Below are 16,910 nucleotides of genomic sequence, written 5' to 3'. Positions count from 1 at the left end.
TCATGCAAGATCCACGGTTACCTCATTGGAATGCTGCTATGCAAACCCTTTTCTTATGTTAAAGGCACCTTGTCTCAAGGATTATTTTTCAACAATAAATCCTCTTTTGATGCAAGCCTTCTGAGATTCTGATTAGGCAGCTTGTCCCAATACACGACAATCAATCAGTGGTTTTTATATTTTTGTTGGATATCGGATTTCTTGGAAATCCAAGAAACATCCTACTGTTTCTTTGAGTTCTGAAAAGGCTGAGTATCGATCGCTTCGTCGTGTGATTGCCGAACTTGCTTGGCTAACACGACTCCTCGTAGAATTTAATGTTCCGGATCTTGTTCCTGTCACTCTCAAATGTGATAGTCAGGCTGCAATTTATATTGCTAAAAATCCTCTTTTTCATGAGCGAACAAAACATATCGAGATTGATTGTCATTTTGTTCGCGAAAAGCTCTAAGAATGTCTCATTACTTTGGTGCATACAAACTCGAAGGATCAGCTTGCTGATATTTTTTACGAAAAGTCTCACGGGACCTCAATTTCACGAGCTATTATGCAAGTTGGGGTTTTCTCAACCTCCAACTTGAGGGGAGGGGGGTATATGTATATATACACTCCTGAACTTATACGGTCCATGTGTGTGTGTGTGTGTGTGTGTATAGAGTTTGTTTATTTTGTTCATTTGAGTAACTTTGATTCTGATAATAAATTTTTCTCTCTTCTTGCCATTTCTTTTCTTTACATGTTTATCGTCCTATCTAGAGGTGTTCAAATTTTTCTCTCTTCTTGCCTATCTAGAGGTGTTCAAATTGGGTGTTTCTAATACCCGGTTTCGGGTATGTAATCGGGTTCGGGTATGACCGGGTATTGGAAAATCGGGTATTGACCATACCCAGGTCGGATTCGAGTCGGGTATATTGTCTCTAAAAATCATACCCTATGCACCAGGTTTGGGTCGGTATGGAACCGAGTATTCAAACTGGGTAATTGAATACCCTATTTTGGGTATTGAAAAAAAAGGGTCATATTTTGGACTTTTTGGCCTTATTCCGGGAATTTTTCAGGTATAGATTGTATTTTTTTTACAAAGTACACTTTTTGGGGGTATTTTCAGGTATTTTTCAGTTATTTTTATGATAATTTCGGGTATAGATCGGGTATTGGAAAAACCCGGTTCCGAGTATGGAATCGGTTTCGGTTTTCGGGTATTACCGGGTACAAATCAAGCCTGGTTTCGAGTACGGGTTTTCGTACTGAAATACATACCCTATAGGTAGGGTCGGGTTCGGGTAGTAAAAACCCGGGTATAAAAAACCTGGTTCCATAATTTTCGGGTCAGGTTCCGGGTTAAGGTTTTGTGTGCACCTCTAAGCCTATCCATTCACCTAATAAACACTTTTTTTATTAATAACACTCACAATACCATCATTAACCCCACAAACCAAATACCCGAGTAATTCTCCAAAGACCACCCAACACAATCAAAGTCAAAATCGAATACAAACAAGAACACGAACAATCCCGTACAACCACCACCACCACCGGTGTCACATCACTCCATCACCACCACCACCTCCAAATCTGACCGCATCGACCTCAAACCCTAAACCCGAAACCATGGAAAGCGAACTCAAGCTCCGACTCCCCACTGCCACAAACCCTTGTTTCATTATTAACCCCCTACCACACCAAAACCCACAACCAACACAACACCCTCTTTGACATTGCATCAGGCAAACTCTTCGCCAGTCGCGCCGTCCTCCGCATTCTCTTGTACAACGATCACCCAGTCGCCCGGTGCGTGGTCAGCTTTAAAGAGAATGCAGTGCTCAACAACAGCGTCAGCCGAGTCAAGGAAGACGAGGAGGTGATTGAACGGGAATCGGGTACGAGTTTGTTACCGACCCAACCCGGTTAACAGGTCTGATAAAGTCATCACAAATTATGAAAGGAGTGAAAGATGAGTGGTTTTCGATATCCTACAAAGTCTTAACATTAGTCACAGGAATAGTATTATTATAACAAATGTTACCAATTCCGAAATATCCAGTTAAGGATCCTGCTATAATGTTGAAGTCTCTAGCTAGTGTTCGTAATCCTTGTAGAAAGAGTTGATTCAGGTGTTCCTATTGCGGATTGCATTGGTAAGAAATCATCATAACAAATTTCTAAGGATCTCGAAGGTCCAAAATCCAAAGGCTTGGGCTGTAGCGGAGTGGATGATTCGGCTACTGGTTTCTTCCCTAGTGACCTGATATCCTTGAGTTCCCTTATGAAAGAATTGATGGTGTCCTTTTATTGTTGCATGTGATCTTTTATCTGCAATTATATATCGAATATCTCATTGTAGTGGAGGATCCCAATATTTGAGATCCTTGAGCTTAAGCATATCATTTGGATCCTGAGATGGGTATCCTAGAGATTGTTGTCTTTTTTTGACCAGCACGTGGAGAAGGAAGATGTTGTGAAACTCTAGAGATTGAGAATGGCATTGGAGAAGATGTAGACTTTGATTGAGATGTCATTTCGTGGTTGAGTTTAAATGGACTGTGATTGTAGAAGGATTTTTTGGATGAAAAACATCACTTGCCTCATGGTGGGCGTCAAGCTGTTTTGGTAAAAAATTACCTAAACAATTTAGTGATTAAACTTTGTAAGTGAGGTAGCATGTTCTTCACAATAATGCAAATGTGTGTGTGTGTAAAGCAGTAAATGGATCAGGATATAACAACGAAACACCCTCGAACCTTAGTAGGATCCCCAGCAAAAAACCTCGGGATGGGAAAACTATCGGCTTGCATCAGATTTATTGATAAGTAAAAAGTGTTACAACTCGATAACTAGTGATGAACAAGTCTATAGTACAGAAGTGTGGTGTAATGTGTTGCTAGTGAGCAAGTAGTTGTAAATGTCCTTTGTTGTTCATTATAGCCTCATTATATAGTCTAATGATTATCCTAGCAATAATAGCTATTAACTAAGCCTTTGAAAGAGCCGTTGGACTTGGCCAACTTTGTTTCCACGCTCTTGTTGTCCAAGTAATAAGCTAGCTACTAGCCATTGGGAGTCACTGACAGGCTATTTCAGCTGAGATGTGCTTTAAAAATCGCAACCGATAGCGAGGATCCCAACCATTTAATGTGTCTTCAATGCAATCATTACTCATGGCGTGAGATGTGCTTTAAAAATCGCAACCGATAGCGAGGATCCCAACCATTTAATGTGTCTTCAATGCAATCATTACTCATGGCGGTTACAATGCTTGTTTCAAATGTTTGACCAAACATTTAATGAGGTTTTAATGAAAAAAAAGTCACTAATGACTACCTGCAAAACATAGCCGTTATTGAACAAAATTAATAGGTTCAAGATACCAAACCTGTTTGGGATCCCTGTTGGCAAGATTCTGAGACTCAAGACTCTAAAGCGAGAAATTGACCCACAACAGAAATAAAGATCGATACGAGCCGAGCTAGAGCTTGAGCATGACTCGAATCGCTTGCACCCTTAAATTACATGGTCTCAGCCTATCTATGCACCTAATAATGTGGTCCCAAATAATATAAACAGGTTAGACATAAGAGCCTTCTCATCTCTTTCTCTATCTTAAAATATAAAATTACATTAAAACACACTATATTTTCTCTCCAGTTTTCATTAAATAATACTCCCTCCGTCCCTTTGAAAATGTCTACATTTTCTTTTTAGTTTGTCCCATTACAAATGTCCACTTTCAAACTTTATTAATTAATTTTCAAATTTACCATTAAAAATACAATCATTCAAACTTTCTTAAATTTTGTCTTTTTATATATGTCAAGGGTATTATAGTCATTTGTTAAGAAAAAATGCAATCATTCAAACTTTCTTAAATTTTGTGTTTTTCAAACCATGACATTTGTAGAGGGACGGAGGGAGTGCTGCTTTTTATACTTTAATCATTATCTTTTGTCTTTTCTCTAATCACAACCACTTTTAAAAAATATTTAAAAAAATTATATGAGGTGAACAGTAATTTTTTAAATATACAGAAATATAACTACATTTCTCTTTCTCCCTCACTTAGAACACCATAAACTAGTTCGTATAATATAAAAACTTCACTCACTAAATTTGACTAATATAATGTAAATGCTCTAAAACATATTTCCAATAAATGATACTTCAACAGTCTAACACCATAGCAACCACTTTCAACGCAAACAATGCTTCAAAAAACAGACCCAGCAAAATCAAAGATAAACAAGAGCTACAAGAATCCTCCAAACCCACCACCACCTCAAAATTAGTTTTTTTAATTTTTTTGTTCTATTAAAATTTTAAGTAATTAAATTGTATACTTTTAGAACATGGTTTGGTTCGTGACCGTATTAGTACGGTACCGGAACTCATCATAAAAAACAGAAAAGAAAAACCCAAAACTAAAGTCGTAAGTCGTCCAAAAGACCGACTTTATATCACGTTTTTTTTTAAATTGCGATGTGTCTTTCGCACAACATTTCGATGTGCATAGTAGACCCGCCACCGCCACAACAAATCAAACACATTTAGAGTTTATATATGTTTCGATATGAATTTCATTTCATTCATTTTCCAGTCTTCACACACATTAGTTATCATATCAAATACTAATACTGTAATGAACTTTACCAATAACCACCGAGTTTCAGGTGCGCCCGATATGGGTGTTCTTCGGGTTTGTTTTACGGGTCGGGTCCTTTGGGTTTCAAAGTTTTAAATTTGACCCGAAACCCAACCAAAATCCTTCATTGGTTTCTCGGGTTTGGGTTTTTCAGGTTGAGTTTTTTTTTTCTTTTGGAACGACCAACTAAGTAACGCTGGGTACTTCGTACGTGACCCCCAATGGCTAAAGGTAGCCCGGGCCGGGCACGTGTCTGGACGGACGGAGCCCCTAGCGGTCCACATATTGAGGGATTCTCCGGATAAAACCCGACCCCCATGCTCACCAAACGGTACGACAACGAGAAGCCAGTAAAACCGAGTGAGATAAGGACTCGAACCCTATCACTAGTAGATTGAGTGTTAAGCCATTATGTTAATCAAAACCAAAAAATTCAATAGGAATGCACGGGTTAATAATTTAATATACAAAATACCTTCCTTATTAATAACACTTGAACACCATACACCATCAAACATTCAAAATATGCTTCGAAGAAAACCCAGTAAAATCGAAGTCAAAATCGAAGACAAACAAGAAATCCAAGAATCCCGTACCACCACCACCACCGCCGTCAATCCCACCGGCGCCACCACTCTCCTCCACCACTTCAACTCCACCTCCACCACCACCACCTCCAAATCCGACCGCATCGGCCTCTCTAAACCCTAAACCCCAAACCCCAAACCATGGAAATCGAACTCAAGCTCCGTCTCCCAAACTCCCACTCCCACAAAACCCTCGTCTCATTACTAACCCCTTTCCACACCAAAACCCACAACCAACACAACAACTTCTTCGACGGAGCCGCGGGCGAACTCTCCGCCCGCCGCGCCGTCCTCCGCATTCGCTTGTACAACGATCGCCCCATCGCCCGGTGCGTGATCAGCCTCAAAGCGAAAGCGGAGTTAAAAGAAGGAGTTAGTCGAGTCGAAGAAGACGAGGAGGAGATCGACCCGGGAATCGGGTACGAGTGCGTAACCGACCCCACCCGGTTAACGGGTCTGATCGAATCCTCTCGAATTATGAAACGGGTTAAAGACGAGTTTTTTACGGATAATGGGTTTGTGGGGTTAGGGGGGTTTAAGAACTTGAGGCATGTGTATGAGTGGAATGGGTTGGTGATTGAATTGGATGAGACTAGTTTTGAGTTTGGGACTTTGTATGAGGTTGAGTGTGAGAGTAGCGAGCCCGAGAAGGCCAAGGAGTTGATTGAGGGGTTTTTGAAGGAGAATGGGGTGGATTACTCGTACTCGGTTGCGTCGAAGTTTGCGATTTTTCGGGCTGGGAAGTTGCCTTAGTAAGTGAAGAAGTTATTTATCTTGTTTGGTACATGTGTTAGGTAACATTCAATGGGTTTATGTTGTTTTCTTGCTTATTATTGAATGATTATTTATTTATAATCTAGCTATTGTTAATACATGTTTAAGTTTGACCCATGCTTATTTTTATGTAATTAGGGGTGTAGCGTAGCTGAGCCGAGCTGAGCCCACGCTCGACTAGCTCGAGCCTGGCTTGTTTTGACTCACAAGGGCTCGAGATCAACTCGTGGGTCATATTTTCGAGCTTGAGCTTCTCCTCGGGCTCGGTTTGTTTATTTCTAGTTAATTAATTTATATACATTTTTAAGTTTTTTTACTTATTCTGAGAAAAACCTTGCTAACAAGCCCGAGTAATTAGGGGTGTAGCATAGCCAAGCCGAGCTCGAGCTCAGCTCCTTTCAAGATCTTTTACTAAAGCTTAAGCTTGGGTGGGTCGTTTCTCCAAGCTCGAGCTGGACTCGGAGTCAGTTCTTTTATTTATTGGATTTTAGTCTTTTAACCATCAAAAGATGGATTCTTTTGCTAGTTTAAATCCTAATATTCATGTTCAGAAAACGTTCGATTTTGTCGAAATTGAATTTTGGGGAAAGAAAATTAATCGTTTTCATCTAAATTTTTTGTGGAGAATGAGGTTTCTTTTTCTTTATTTAGTTGCTTGAAATTTGTGTTTTTTCGGTTTCGGAAGTTGCCACAATAAGTGAAATTGTTAATCTTGTTTAATATATGAGTTTCTTGATTTAAATTGATTTTTGTTTCATTGGTTGTAATGTTAGGTTAGGTTTAATAGGTTTATATTAATGGTATTTTCTTGCTATTGTTAAGTTTGACACACTTTTACTTATATGTAGTTAGGGGTGTAGCCTAGCCTACCCGAGCAGAGCCCGACATGTTTTGCCTTACGAGAGCTCGATCTCGGTTTGTGTCGAGCTCTTTTTTTAAAGTTAAACTCGGCTCGGGATCGGGCTTGGTTTGGTTATTAATTGGATTTTCCGTGTTAGGTTGCTTCCAAGTTTGCGAATAATCGTTTTTCTTCTAATTTTTTAAAGGGGAATGGGGTTTCTTATTCTTTTTTAGTTGCTTCAAAGTTTGCATTTTTTAGATCTGGAAAGTTGCCATAGTAAGTGAAGTTATTACTCTTGGTTGTTATATGAGTTTCTTAATTATTAGTATTATCTTATTATGATTTGTGTAATTATCTGATGATTAACGGGCCTTTGGGAGTCTAATAAGCGCTATGTGTTACAATTCTCTACTTAAAGTGTGTTTAAGCTCGACACATTTCAACTTTTATGTATCACATACAACGTGTTTTGGTTCTTCGTTTGCCAACAAGTTCTTAACTGCTTTTCCATCTTTTCTTAAGGTTGTTGCAAATGAAGGCTTCAGGGATGACGAGACTCGCTGCAACCAAAAATAAGGCAAGGTTCTTCATTCTTGTTTAAATTTCTTTAGACCATGTTATTCAATCTGGAACAAAAACTATGGCGTTCCATTCTATATCTTGTTTGGATAATGTGTTTTCTAATGATTATTGGTACTTTTCATTTGTTTGGGAATTTGGATCATACTACTGTTTATTATTTTGGTTGTTTGGCTGATTAAATTTTGTGATGTTTTTAGGATTCTTAATAACTGTTTGATATATATATATATATATATATATATATATATATATATATATTTTAAATTGAACTTGGTTAAAAACCCTGTTTCTCAATCTTAGTTGATGACACGAACTGCTTTGGATCGTGCATGACAGAAACCGATTTTGACCATTTGGAAATGAAACTATTATGTATGGCTGCAAACATCTTACTTGAGGTGCACAAAAACCAGGTTCCTCGACCTTAGCAGACGACCTGAACCCAAACTGCTTTGGACCTTGTACGATAGCGACCGGTTTTGATGAGATTGAAGAAGTGGGTTCGGAACTGATTTATAACCTTCTCAATTGAAACTGGTTTATAAACTTTGCCATTGAAAACCAGTTCCAACCCTAACTGACCCAATCAAAAGCTGGTCAAACTCGATCAAAACACAGTCAATAATCAAACCAGTTTTGGCTTTTTATTGACCAACCCGAACCAGTTTTGACTTTGGAACCGGTATTTACACAAATATCACTGAACTTTTTAATAAATCAATGAATCAATCTACAGGTGACACATTTGAATAAATTTCCAATCTGACTTGGTTTCTTTTAAGTTTTGCAACTGAACTACTAACTAGAAGACTAATTTGCCACTTATGAATTAAGTTGTCACTAAGATGGTTAGTAGCAATTCGCTACGGGCAACCAGTTACCTATGAACATCAATTTTCAGCGTGACGTCCCTTAGAATCTTTGAACTTAACATTAATCATAGTTGATCATAGCCCAGTAGCTTTTAATGGCAATAGCAAAAGAGCCGACCGTGTTACAACGTGGTCTAATATTCCCCTACAAGCTAAGTGTAGGAGAGATTTAACTTGAAACATAATTTTAACTAGGTAAAATATTTTCATTTTTCACCACCGACTTTGAATACTCTTACACTGTGTTCCCTAGTTCATTTAAGGATGAAAAAAAATGAAACGGAAGGAAAGAAAAAAAATTGTGTTCTAGATGTTTTTTTAATGAAGGAAAATAAATGAAATTAGAGAAAGTTATGTTCTTGAGTTTCATTAAAGGTAGGAAAAGAAAAACAAATGGAAAGAAAATAAGAAATTAAAGTAAGACGGAATGAAATGTTTTCTTTTCAATTTGAAAAGAAATAATAAGATGCAAATATACGAGAAGAAAGAAAGAGAAATATGAAAGTGAAAAGAAATGAAAAGAAAGTTTTCCTTTTAATTTTCTTCTCTCATTAGAGTGAACTCGGGGACACAACAACAGTATGATAATTGTGTGTCGGGAGCTCGTTTTATTACCGACTACACTAGCGAATTCTTGCTACTCCATGTGAGTGGCATGTTGATTAAATCAGAAGAACAGGTGGATCCCAGGTAAATGAGTGGGTAAACAATGCAATCAAGGAACTCATGGGCTTGCAATTTGTGTGGTCTGTTAACGGCCCCCCTAACTTGGGTTTGAAGGCGAAGCGAATGAAGCATCGGTCTAGTGTCATATTTTGGGCCTAATCATAGCCCAAATAACAACGCAAGTAAGACGTTACCGAGTACCGACTAGATGGCCCCCCGAAGCAGTTGGAAGTAATGGGTTTACAAGGCCCACTCCTAGGCCCAATCCGAATCCTTATGCGAAGACTAGTGGTATTGAGCGTTACAGATGTGGAGAGTTCGGAAATTAATCAAATGAGTGTTCAAAAAGGTGGCATGCTCTTTTCATCGTTCTAAAGCTCGGACCGGACTGGTTGGAACGGAGCCTGTGTAACTGGCAATCCTGTTAGCCCTATGTAGTTCGTTATAAAAAAATCCAACAGGCTTTTGCAGCTTGCAGGCTAACTGGGGCTAGCGGTTCAACTGGCTGACAAAGCATTATATATTATATATGACCAGATACAATGACCAGAAACACATTCTTTTATTAATCATCTAAAAGCAAAAAGTATGAAATAAATATATAGAAATAAAATGTGATTTAGAGGTGGCCAATTTGGTTGAATCCAAGTCGATGTTAGACATATTTAGTTGTGTGAGGGATAGGGGAAGAAGTGTGGGTTTTATAGAGGATTTAAAGCTTTAGATAAATGCTATGATAATAAATAAACCTAAACTACACACAAAACATATAAAGAAAAAAAATAAGGGATCATAAAAAATATGGTGCATGGACATAACAATTTTTAAAAAAAAATGACAAAAAAATAGAGAATCACATAAAATAAGGACATGACATACTAATTTTTTTTTAAAAAATGACATAAAAATAAGGGATTACATAATATATTTTTATATTTAAAAAAAATCGGATTACCGCTCAAACGAGAAGCCATGAGTAGATTGTAAGGCCAAAGTAGTCGTGACGAGTTAACTGGTAATAAACTACTCGTATAGGAAATGTATACCAGAAGAACTAGTCGTTGACCAAGATCTACTCATAATAATTAATTGCGCTTTCAAACTAACCGTTCTAGTTAGTTTCTTGTAAAATTAATCGGTTCAATGTATTTGGTAAACAAAACAACTCGTCATGGTTAGTTTAGTAAACTACTTGTGTCTCGAAAAGTTGTAATATACTCGTCACGACTAAACGATTTATGCAGTACTCGTGGACATTGATTACGAGGCATGCAACTTCTTTAGTCGTGGCGACTAAATGATTAGTGAATGTGCTCGTCAGCGTTAGTTTATGGCCACGTGACGCGTTTTAATTGGCTATGCAAACTACTAGTATGTTAACATAATCTACTCGTCACAACTAGTTTATAATACATAATTTTGAAATTCTTTTAAAATGATGTCTGAAACTTGAAATTTGTTTTCATAAATATCTATTTTGGGAATCCCCCCACCCCCCCCCCCCCAAAAAAAATCGTTTAAGGGCCCGACCTGGCGGTACCTACTTGGACCCGGACTAAACCCTACCCAACCCGCGGTGTGGACCAGGTTTCAGTTCCTCAGAAATATCGTACGCGGAACCAGACCCAACACAAAATCGACATGATGGGTGTAATATTACTATCTAATTAATAAAATAAGAGTTAATTACTCACATGCTCCTTGTTCTGCGGTGGGCAGGTGCAGTCAATTCGAATGTTGTTTAGAGTTTGTGACAAAACAAAATAAACTCATAAACATCTAAAAATGTTAACACGACTAAGAACGTAAATGCGACAAAGAAATATATAACTAAACTTTATCTTAACGAAAGCTTTCTTTTTGGCCCTCGTGTGAGGGTTGCAATAACTTGTGTCTATCCGCTGTTAAATGACTTCACTGAATAGAGTCCTAAGGGCAGTCTCTTTGAGAAGGGGCCGTATTAGTTTTTATTAGCTGTCCCAGGGAAAAGAGTAAGTATTGGCTGTTGGCATGTCCGAGCTAAGATCGGTTGAGGCGGGTAAGGTTGCCTAGCTTACTTGGTAAAGGACTCCTTTCTTTAGTTTAGCGGTCATGGATCGATTCTAGGTGACCTAAATTACAAAGTAAACACACATATGCATTACGTAGCGTTTACAGCGTCTTAAAACTCTAATTGTTAATACATGTTGTAAACGTTGCTGAAAGAGTAACATGATTATAACGAAGAAAATTTGTTACATAATACAGTGACAGTCTAGAACATCTTTACCAGCAATGAACATTATTTGTCCTTCCAAGTTTTTTGATACAACATTATCATCTACCAATCAGTTCAACAATAATAACTTCTTTTTTTCACTTATTTAGCAAAATTTAAAAAGAAGCCTACAAATAAAAGAATTCCATTTTGTTTTCATCACTTTCACAATAACGGGTCTAACATGATGAACTTGAGTTATGTTATACCTATTACCAATCAAACTACATTACACTTTATCTCTTATAGGGCGATTCGGTTTAAGTTTTATGTAGATCATTTTAATGCAAAACATATATGAGTTCGACTTGTTCATAGATGATAAATGATCCAAGTTAAACATAGTCGTTTTCGACCTATCAAGGTACAAAAACATAACCAAAATTGATCCTTCATATTAAAAACATAACAAAAGTTTGACCCATGAGATAGATCGTAACCCATTTTGACCTGTCAGTGATAAAACCTAAGACGAGTCCTCAGGGGCGTTTCCGAGGATTTAAATACCTCGGCCGAGCCTAAATAAAAAGGCCCACGGGCCTTAATGAATAACGAAACATATAAGCTAATTTTTATAAACGATGATTAATGTTATAACAAAAAATATAACAAAAATATAATGAATGTAATACCCAAATTTTCAAAACCCTAAAACTTAATGCTTATACGAGTTATTAATACAAAATGTATTAAACCTAATATAGTTATATTAATATGGTTGTAAAAATTCTAACCAAGCTTCAAGCTAGGCCTCACCCTACCACATTAATATAAGTCTCCGACGTGTATTGCTGGAAAAAAATTTCCGGCTATGTTTTGAACTTTGTTCACTCTTAAACTCTCTGGTTCCGCACTTCCGCCGATGCTCAAAACATATATATATATATATATATAAAACTTTGTGTCCCCAAAACTTACGTGTCCCGGCCGAGGGTGCAGCTCGCACACCCTCTAGGCCGGCCCTGCGAGTCCTACCCGTTCATGGATAATACATAACCTTTATCTACCCATTTAGAGATAAATCATAACAAAAATTGCTCTGTCACAGATAAAACACAAATTGACTTAGCGTGTTAGTTATTCAATATCCCATTTTAACCTGTTAATGGTAATTATGTGTTACTAATATTTTTGTTATAACGGGTCAATGGTGTATGGTCCACCTAACATATTAAACTCGACTTACGTTTATGTTTCATCTGTAATGGAAGCAACTGAGAATATTTAAATAACACAAATAATAAAAAGAAGTGACTAAAAAAATCAACCTTTTAATTGATGTAGGTCAACACAAAAAACAAACAAAGAGCTGCATCCAAACCATATGCATAGATAATAAAAAAAGTGAATATAAAAAAAACCTTTTAAGTGAAAGAAAAGAAAAGTTAAACAACCTAACAAAAACAAACCATCTGAATCCGAACAAATCTCTTTAAGAGATAAATCCCATTTCCAAAGATAATCGGCGACCAATACCTGCACCAAAGAGAGTTTTTTCCTAAAAGAGTATTGGTAAAAAGAATATTTACCAAAAGAGTATTGGTTAAAAAATATTTACCAAACTAGTGTTTTACTCGATTAATGTTAGCTTCTCACTCCTAAAATTAAAAAAATAATCTTATACAATTATTGAGTTAATAATCTTGTTTATCGTACTTATATTTTTCAAACTATATTAATCATTTGTTTATATTAAAAAAATGCTAATATTCTTTAAAAGAACATAAGAAAAATAACTTTATTTATTTATCAATATTATTTCGTATGGCTTTTTTTACCGATATGTAATTTAAGATGAAAATAAAAATCTTAAGTGTGTACTAGATTAATTAACAATTACAAATTCTTGACTATATCCTTATAGTCTTTTAGTATTTTTTATACGATAAAAAAATAGTATTTTAAATTGAACCTAAATTCTATATGTGTACGTATAAATATTATATTTAGAGAATACATATAAATGATTATGTTTAAGCTATAGAATGCGATTGTAATTCATCTTTTAGGTTTATATATATAGAACATAAACACAATTTTTTTAATCATAAATTAAGCTGGTTAGATAGGCCAAGCCGTTAATCTAAAAGGAATCTATATATGTGCTCGATCTTAAACTAACAATCTCCTAAGACTCAAAATAGGTGCTCCTTACTAATTATTTTTTTCAAATTTGATACTTGAACTCTCCCTTGTCTCGTCCATCGTTGTAGTTTGAATATTTATCGAAGATGTAGTAATATGCAAACTTATAAAACATATGTTAAACTTATATCTTAACTTTTATTGTACAAAATTAATGGACAAAAAGATTTTCTTTAAAAACTGTCACATAATTAAAACTAGTTTTAAAATGATTAAATTCATAATATTTAATTAATTAATAACTTTAATACATTTGAGACTTTTAGTTATTTTTTTAACTACGTGCGTATGTAAAGAAGCATACGGAATACAAATAGTAATTTAAAAATATAATATTCTTTGTTAGATTATCTTTAGCATGCAGCAGGACAATCTGCAAGTTATTATATAAATCAAAATTTGATATATTTATGTATTTTAAATAAATAAAATAGCTAAAAAATGATAAATTTAAAAATACTTGCCTTTAAAAAAACAATGAACTCAGTAATTGTATAATCAATTGAAGTTATTCAAATGGGATTAGGAGTGAGATTCTAGAGTAAAACACTAGTTTGGTAAATATTTCTCAACCGACACTCTTTTGGTAAATATATTTTTTCACCAACACTCTTTTGGGAAAAAACTCCACCAAAGAAGCGTAACATGGTTCGAAAGAGCTACGAGTTTTTTGTGCCCTAATTGATCTAATTTTCACGTAGATTTCGTTTGTTAATAATTTCTAAAACCTAGATGATTGATACGGATTCAGTTTCAGAACTGATTGGAATCGACTTATTTTCTATGAATTACGGTTTAGGTTAGGAGTTCAATTACCCAAAGGTTCAATTCATTAGTTGCTTGCTTTACAAAAAGTTCAATTTGTTAATTCAGTTTATTAATTTTGCTTGCTTTACTCTTCTTTAGTATAGAGAACTTAATGATTATATATTTTTTTAACCCGGTGTCATTTGATATTCTAATCGATTAGCGAAACCACCTGACCTGAACCCAGTTATCGAATCTGACCAACCCGAGTTTAGGATATGAGATATTATAGTTAATTAGTGATACGTTAAAGTGTGCACAGGCTCACGTATTTGAACTGAATCAAGCATTGATAACAAAGTACTGTTCCTTTTTAGTTGGTGTTATCCTTTTCCACTTTTTATGAATGAAAGATTTCTACAAGATATTTTACATGAGCTGATTTTTATAGGGGCAAACTTTTACATGCTTATGTTGAAGATATTTGTAGCTCCAATACCATTGATCTTTATTTTCATCGCAGGTAACATTGGTTTAATCAATTGAAATTTCAATTTGTGTCAGGTTTATAACATATTTTAGGTACCTATGATTGTATTTTTGAAGAAACACTAAGTGACCCTGACAGATTAAGGATAATCTTAGGGTTAAGTAGATGTTTCCCACGAGGGTTAGGTCCGGCAAATATGGTTATTCTTCTCAACCTGCAAAACAGACACCGTAAGCTCGTCACTGAGAAGGAGGGGGGGTTCCTCCTTGTGACCACCCTCCGGCGTGAGAATCAGACTAGGTTGCTCTGAATATAAGTGTATATAGAGAGAAATAGATAGAGAGAAGATGATGATAGCGTTCCAAAGTGTTGGAGTATTTATAGCCGAAGGTAGGTTTCCAAGCAGGTACGGCCAGCTGTATATAATATTCCTTTTCCACCAACTATGGGCTACGTTCATGCCACGATGGGAGTTGGTGGGTAGGCAGCGGCTGATAGTGACATTTTGTACTGGAGCGTGCTCCTCCTCGTACTATTGTCAGTGAGCTGTCACCCTGTGATTGGTTCATGGGTTGCTTTTGTCAGATCTTGTCCATTTGTCCATACCTTGGTAGGTATAGTACAAAAGATCTTCTAGAAGCGTACGGACTGGCTCTTTTGGGCGGGAATATTCCCGCCCTGCTCATTCCTTCTTCAGGTGACATTGCTGAAGTATGAGTTAGTGCCTTGTGCGTATAGCCTTACTGTTAGTGCGGGTAGCCTTCCTTCTTGGCTTGTACCCACAGTTGCGGGAACAGGCAGGGTACTGTACCAAGGGAGGCTTTCCTGCGGGGACAGCTGGCTTACTGCGTGTAAGGTCTTCATCTCTCTGAGCATGGTGGTTCCTGCGGATCCAGTTGGTCTTTGCGCAGACGTACCTCTTCAAGGTGAGTCTTGTGAATCCAACTGGGCTTTGCGGGAACCTACCTCTTCAAGTCCCCCCAGTCCATTGTTCTTCTCATGAATTGTTAATAAGTGAGGGGAACTTTTGGACTTTAAGCAAGGGGTTTTGAAAATGGGGTTTTCGTTTTTTAAGGTTCTCCGTGGGGATTCTTCCCGCAGTTTTCCTAATTTCACTTGCAGAAAATTCCCGACTTTTCTGCCTGATCTTTGGGTATGATGCGGGTAGGTGTGTAACCTCTTCGCAAGTCAGGAGCGTTGAGTTTCACTTGTGTAGATTCTCCATGAGGTTTTGGTAGTTTTAGACATAGTGATCAGTTATGTTAAACAACCAATTCCACCTTGAAGCTTCAAACAATCTAGTTCTCAACGTTCCCGCCATGCGGGGGTGTTATTTCTCTTTCCGCAAGCATGGCCCATAAGATCGATCTTCTTGGTTTCAATTCCCTGCAAGTGCTAAGTATGTGAAGGGTTTCGCCTTGACACTGTACCCGCACTTGTCTTATGGTTTCTTGCTTTCCTAGGTAAGGGGGTATATTCCCTCTTATTTTGAATCTTTTTGAATCTTTTTGAAATTCGGAGAGTTGGTGAAAGGATAAGGATAGTCCAAACGGTTGAAGGGACGTTGGCGTCTTCTGACGGTTACAGGATGTGCAGGAAGTTATGACGACGTGACAGCATGTGGTCAATCAGGACGCTTTTTCAGGCGCGTGGTCGCGAGTTTCATGACACGCGCCATTCCGACACCTGTTGCCAGCTTGCTTTATCCACACGTGTCGCCGTGTCATTGCGCCTGCGCTTTCTCTCTCATCCGCATTAAATTCATCGCATTCATTGCGATGAGTATATAAGGGGGAGAGGGTGTATTTCGTCCATTATCTTCACTTCACTCTCCTTTTCCTTTTAAGCGATTTCCAGCGAATACTCATCTTTTCCGGCAAGCATTCTCCTGAAACCGCTTTCTTTCCTCAACATTAAAAAATGTCTTCTTCTCATGACCCAGAGGTTAACGTTCGAGGAGTCCGACGTTTACCCCGAGAACCCGACGTCCACGTCCGATAAGGACGATAAGAGTACTGCTGGCGAGTGTCAGTGTACTCTTTCTGTCGATGTATACCATTACATCGTCAAGAAGTTCATGCTGGAGCCCTATGAGCCAGAGTTCCCGGAGGCCGACTAGACGGTATACGACGCCCCTAAGGGCAAGATAGGGGTTTACGCTTCGTTCTTCATATATGGGAATCTAAGATTCCCATTAACGACGTTCGTATACCGTGTTTTAGAGAAACACGGTGTTCATTTGACAGAGGTGCACTCAATGGCAATTGCTAAAGTTCGCCATTTCGAATGGGTGTGCCGTATTTTGGATATCGA

At 37.3% G+C, this 16,910-nt stretch overlaps 1 protein-coding gene across 1 annotated transcript; it reads left to right on the top strand.

Annotated features, from left to right (window-relative positions):
* Positions 1–5,150: 5,150 nt before the first annotated feature.
* Positions 5,151–5,976, top strand: LOC143572858 (triphosphate tunnel metalloenzyme 3-like). Its single transcript, XM_077057905.1, has one exon. The coding sequence runs from the start codon at positions 5,365–5,367 to the stop codon at positions 5,974–5,976; it is 612 nt and encodes a 203-aa protein (XP_076914020.1). The 5' UTR covers positions 5,151–5,364.
* Positions 5,977–16,910: the final 10,934 nt, after the last annotated feature.

Source organism: Bidens hawaiensis, unplaced genomic scaffold (genome assembly GCF_021521415.1).
Source record: "Bidens hawaiensis isolate Kalapana, Puna unplaced genomic scaffold, B.hawaiensis_p1.1 tig00026075_1, whole genome shotgun sequence".
NCBI lineage: Eukaryota > Viridiplantae > Streptophyta > Magnoliopsida > Asterales > Asteraceae > Bidens > Bidens hawaiensis.
This window is presented reverse-complemented; position numbering and strand designations above follow the sequence as displayed.

Excerpts from the sequence above, each read along its gene's own strand:
- LOC143572858 (XM_077057905.1), top strand. The coding sequence starts at position 5,365 with ATGGAAATCGAACTCAAGCTCCGTCTCCCAAACTCCCACTCCCACAAA.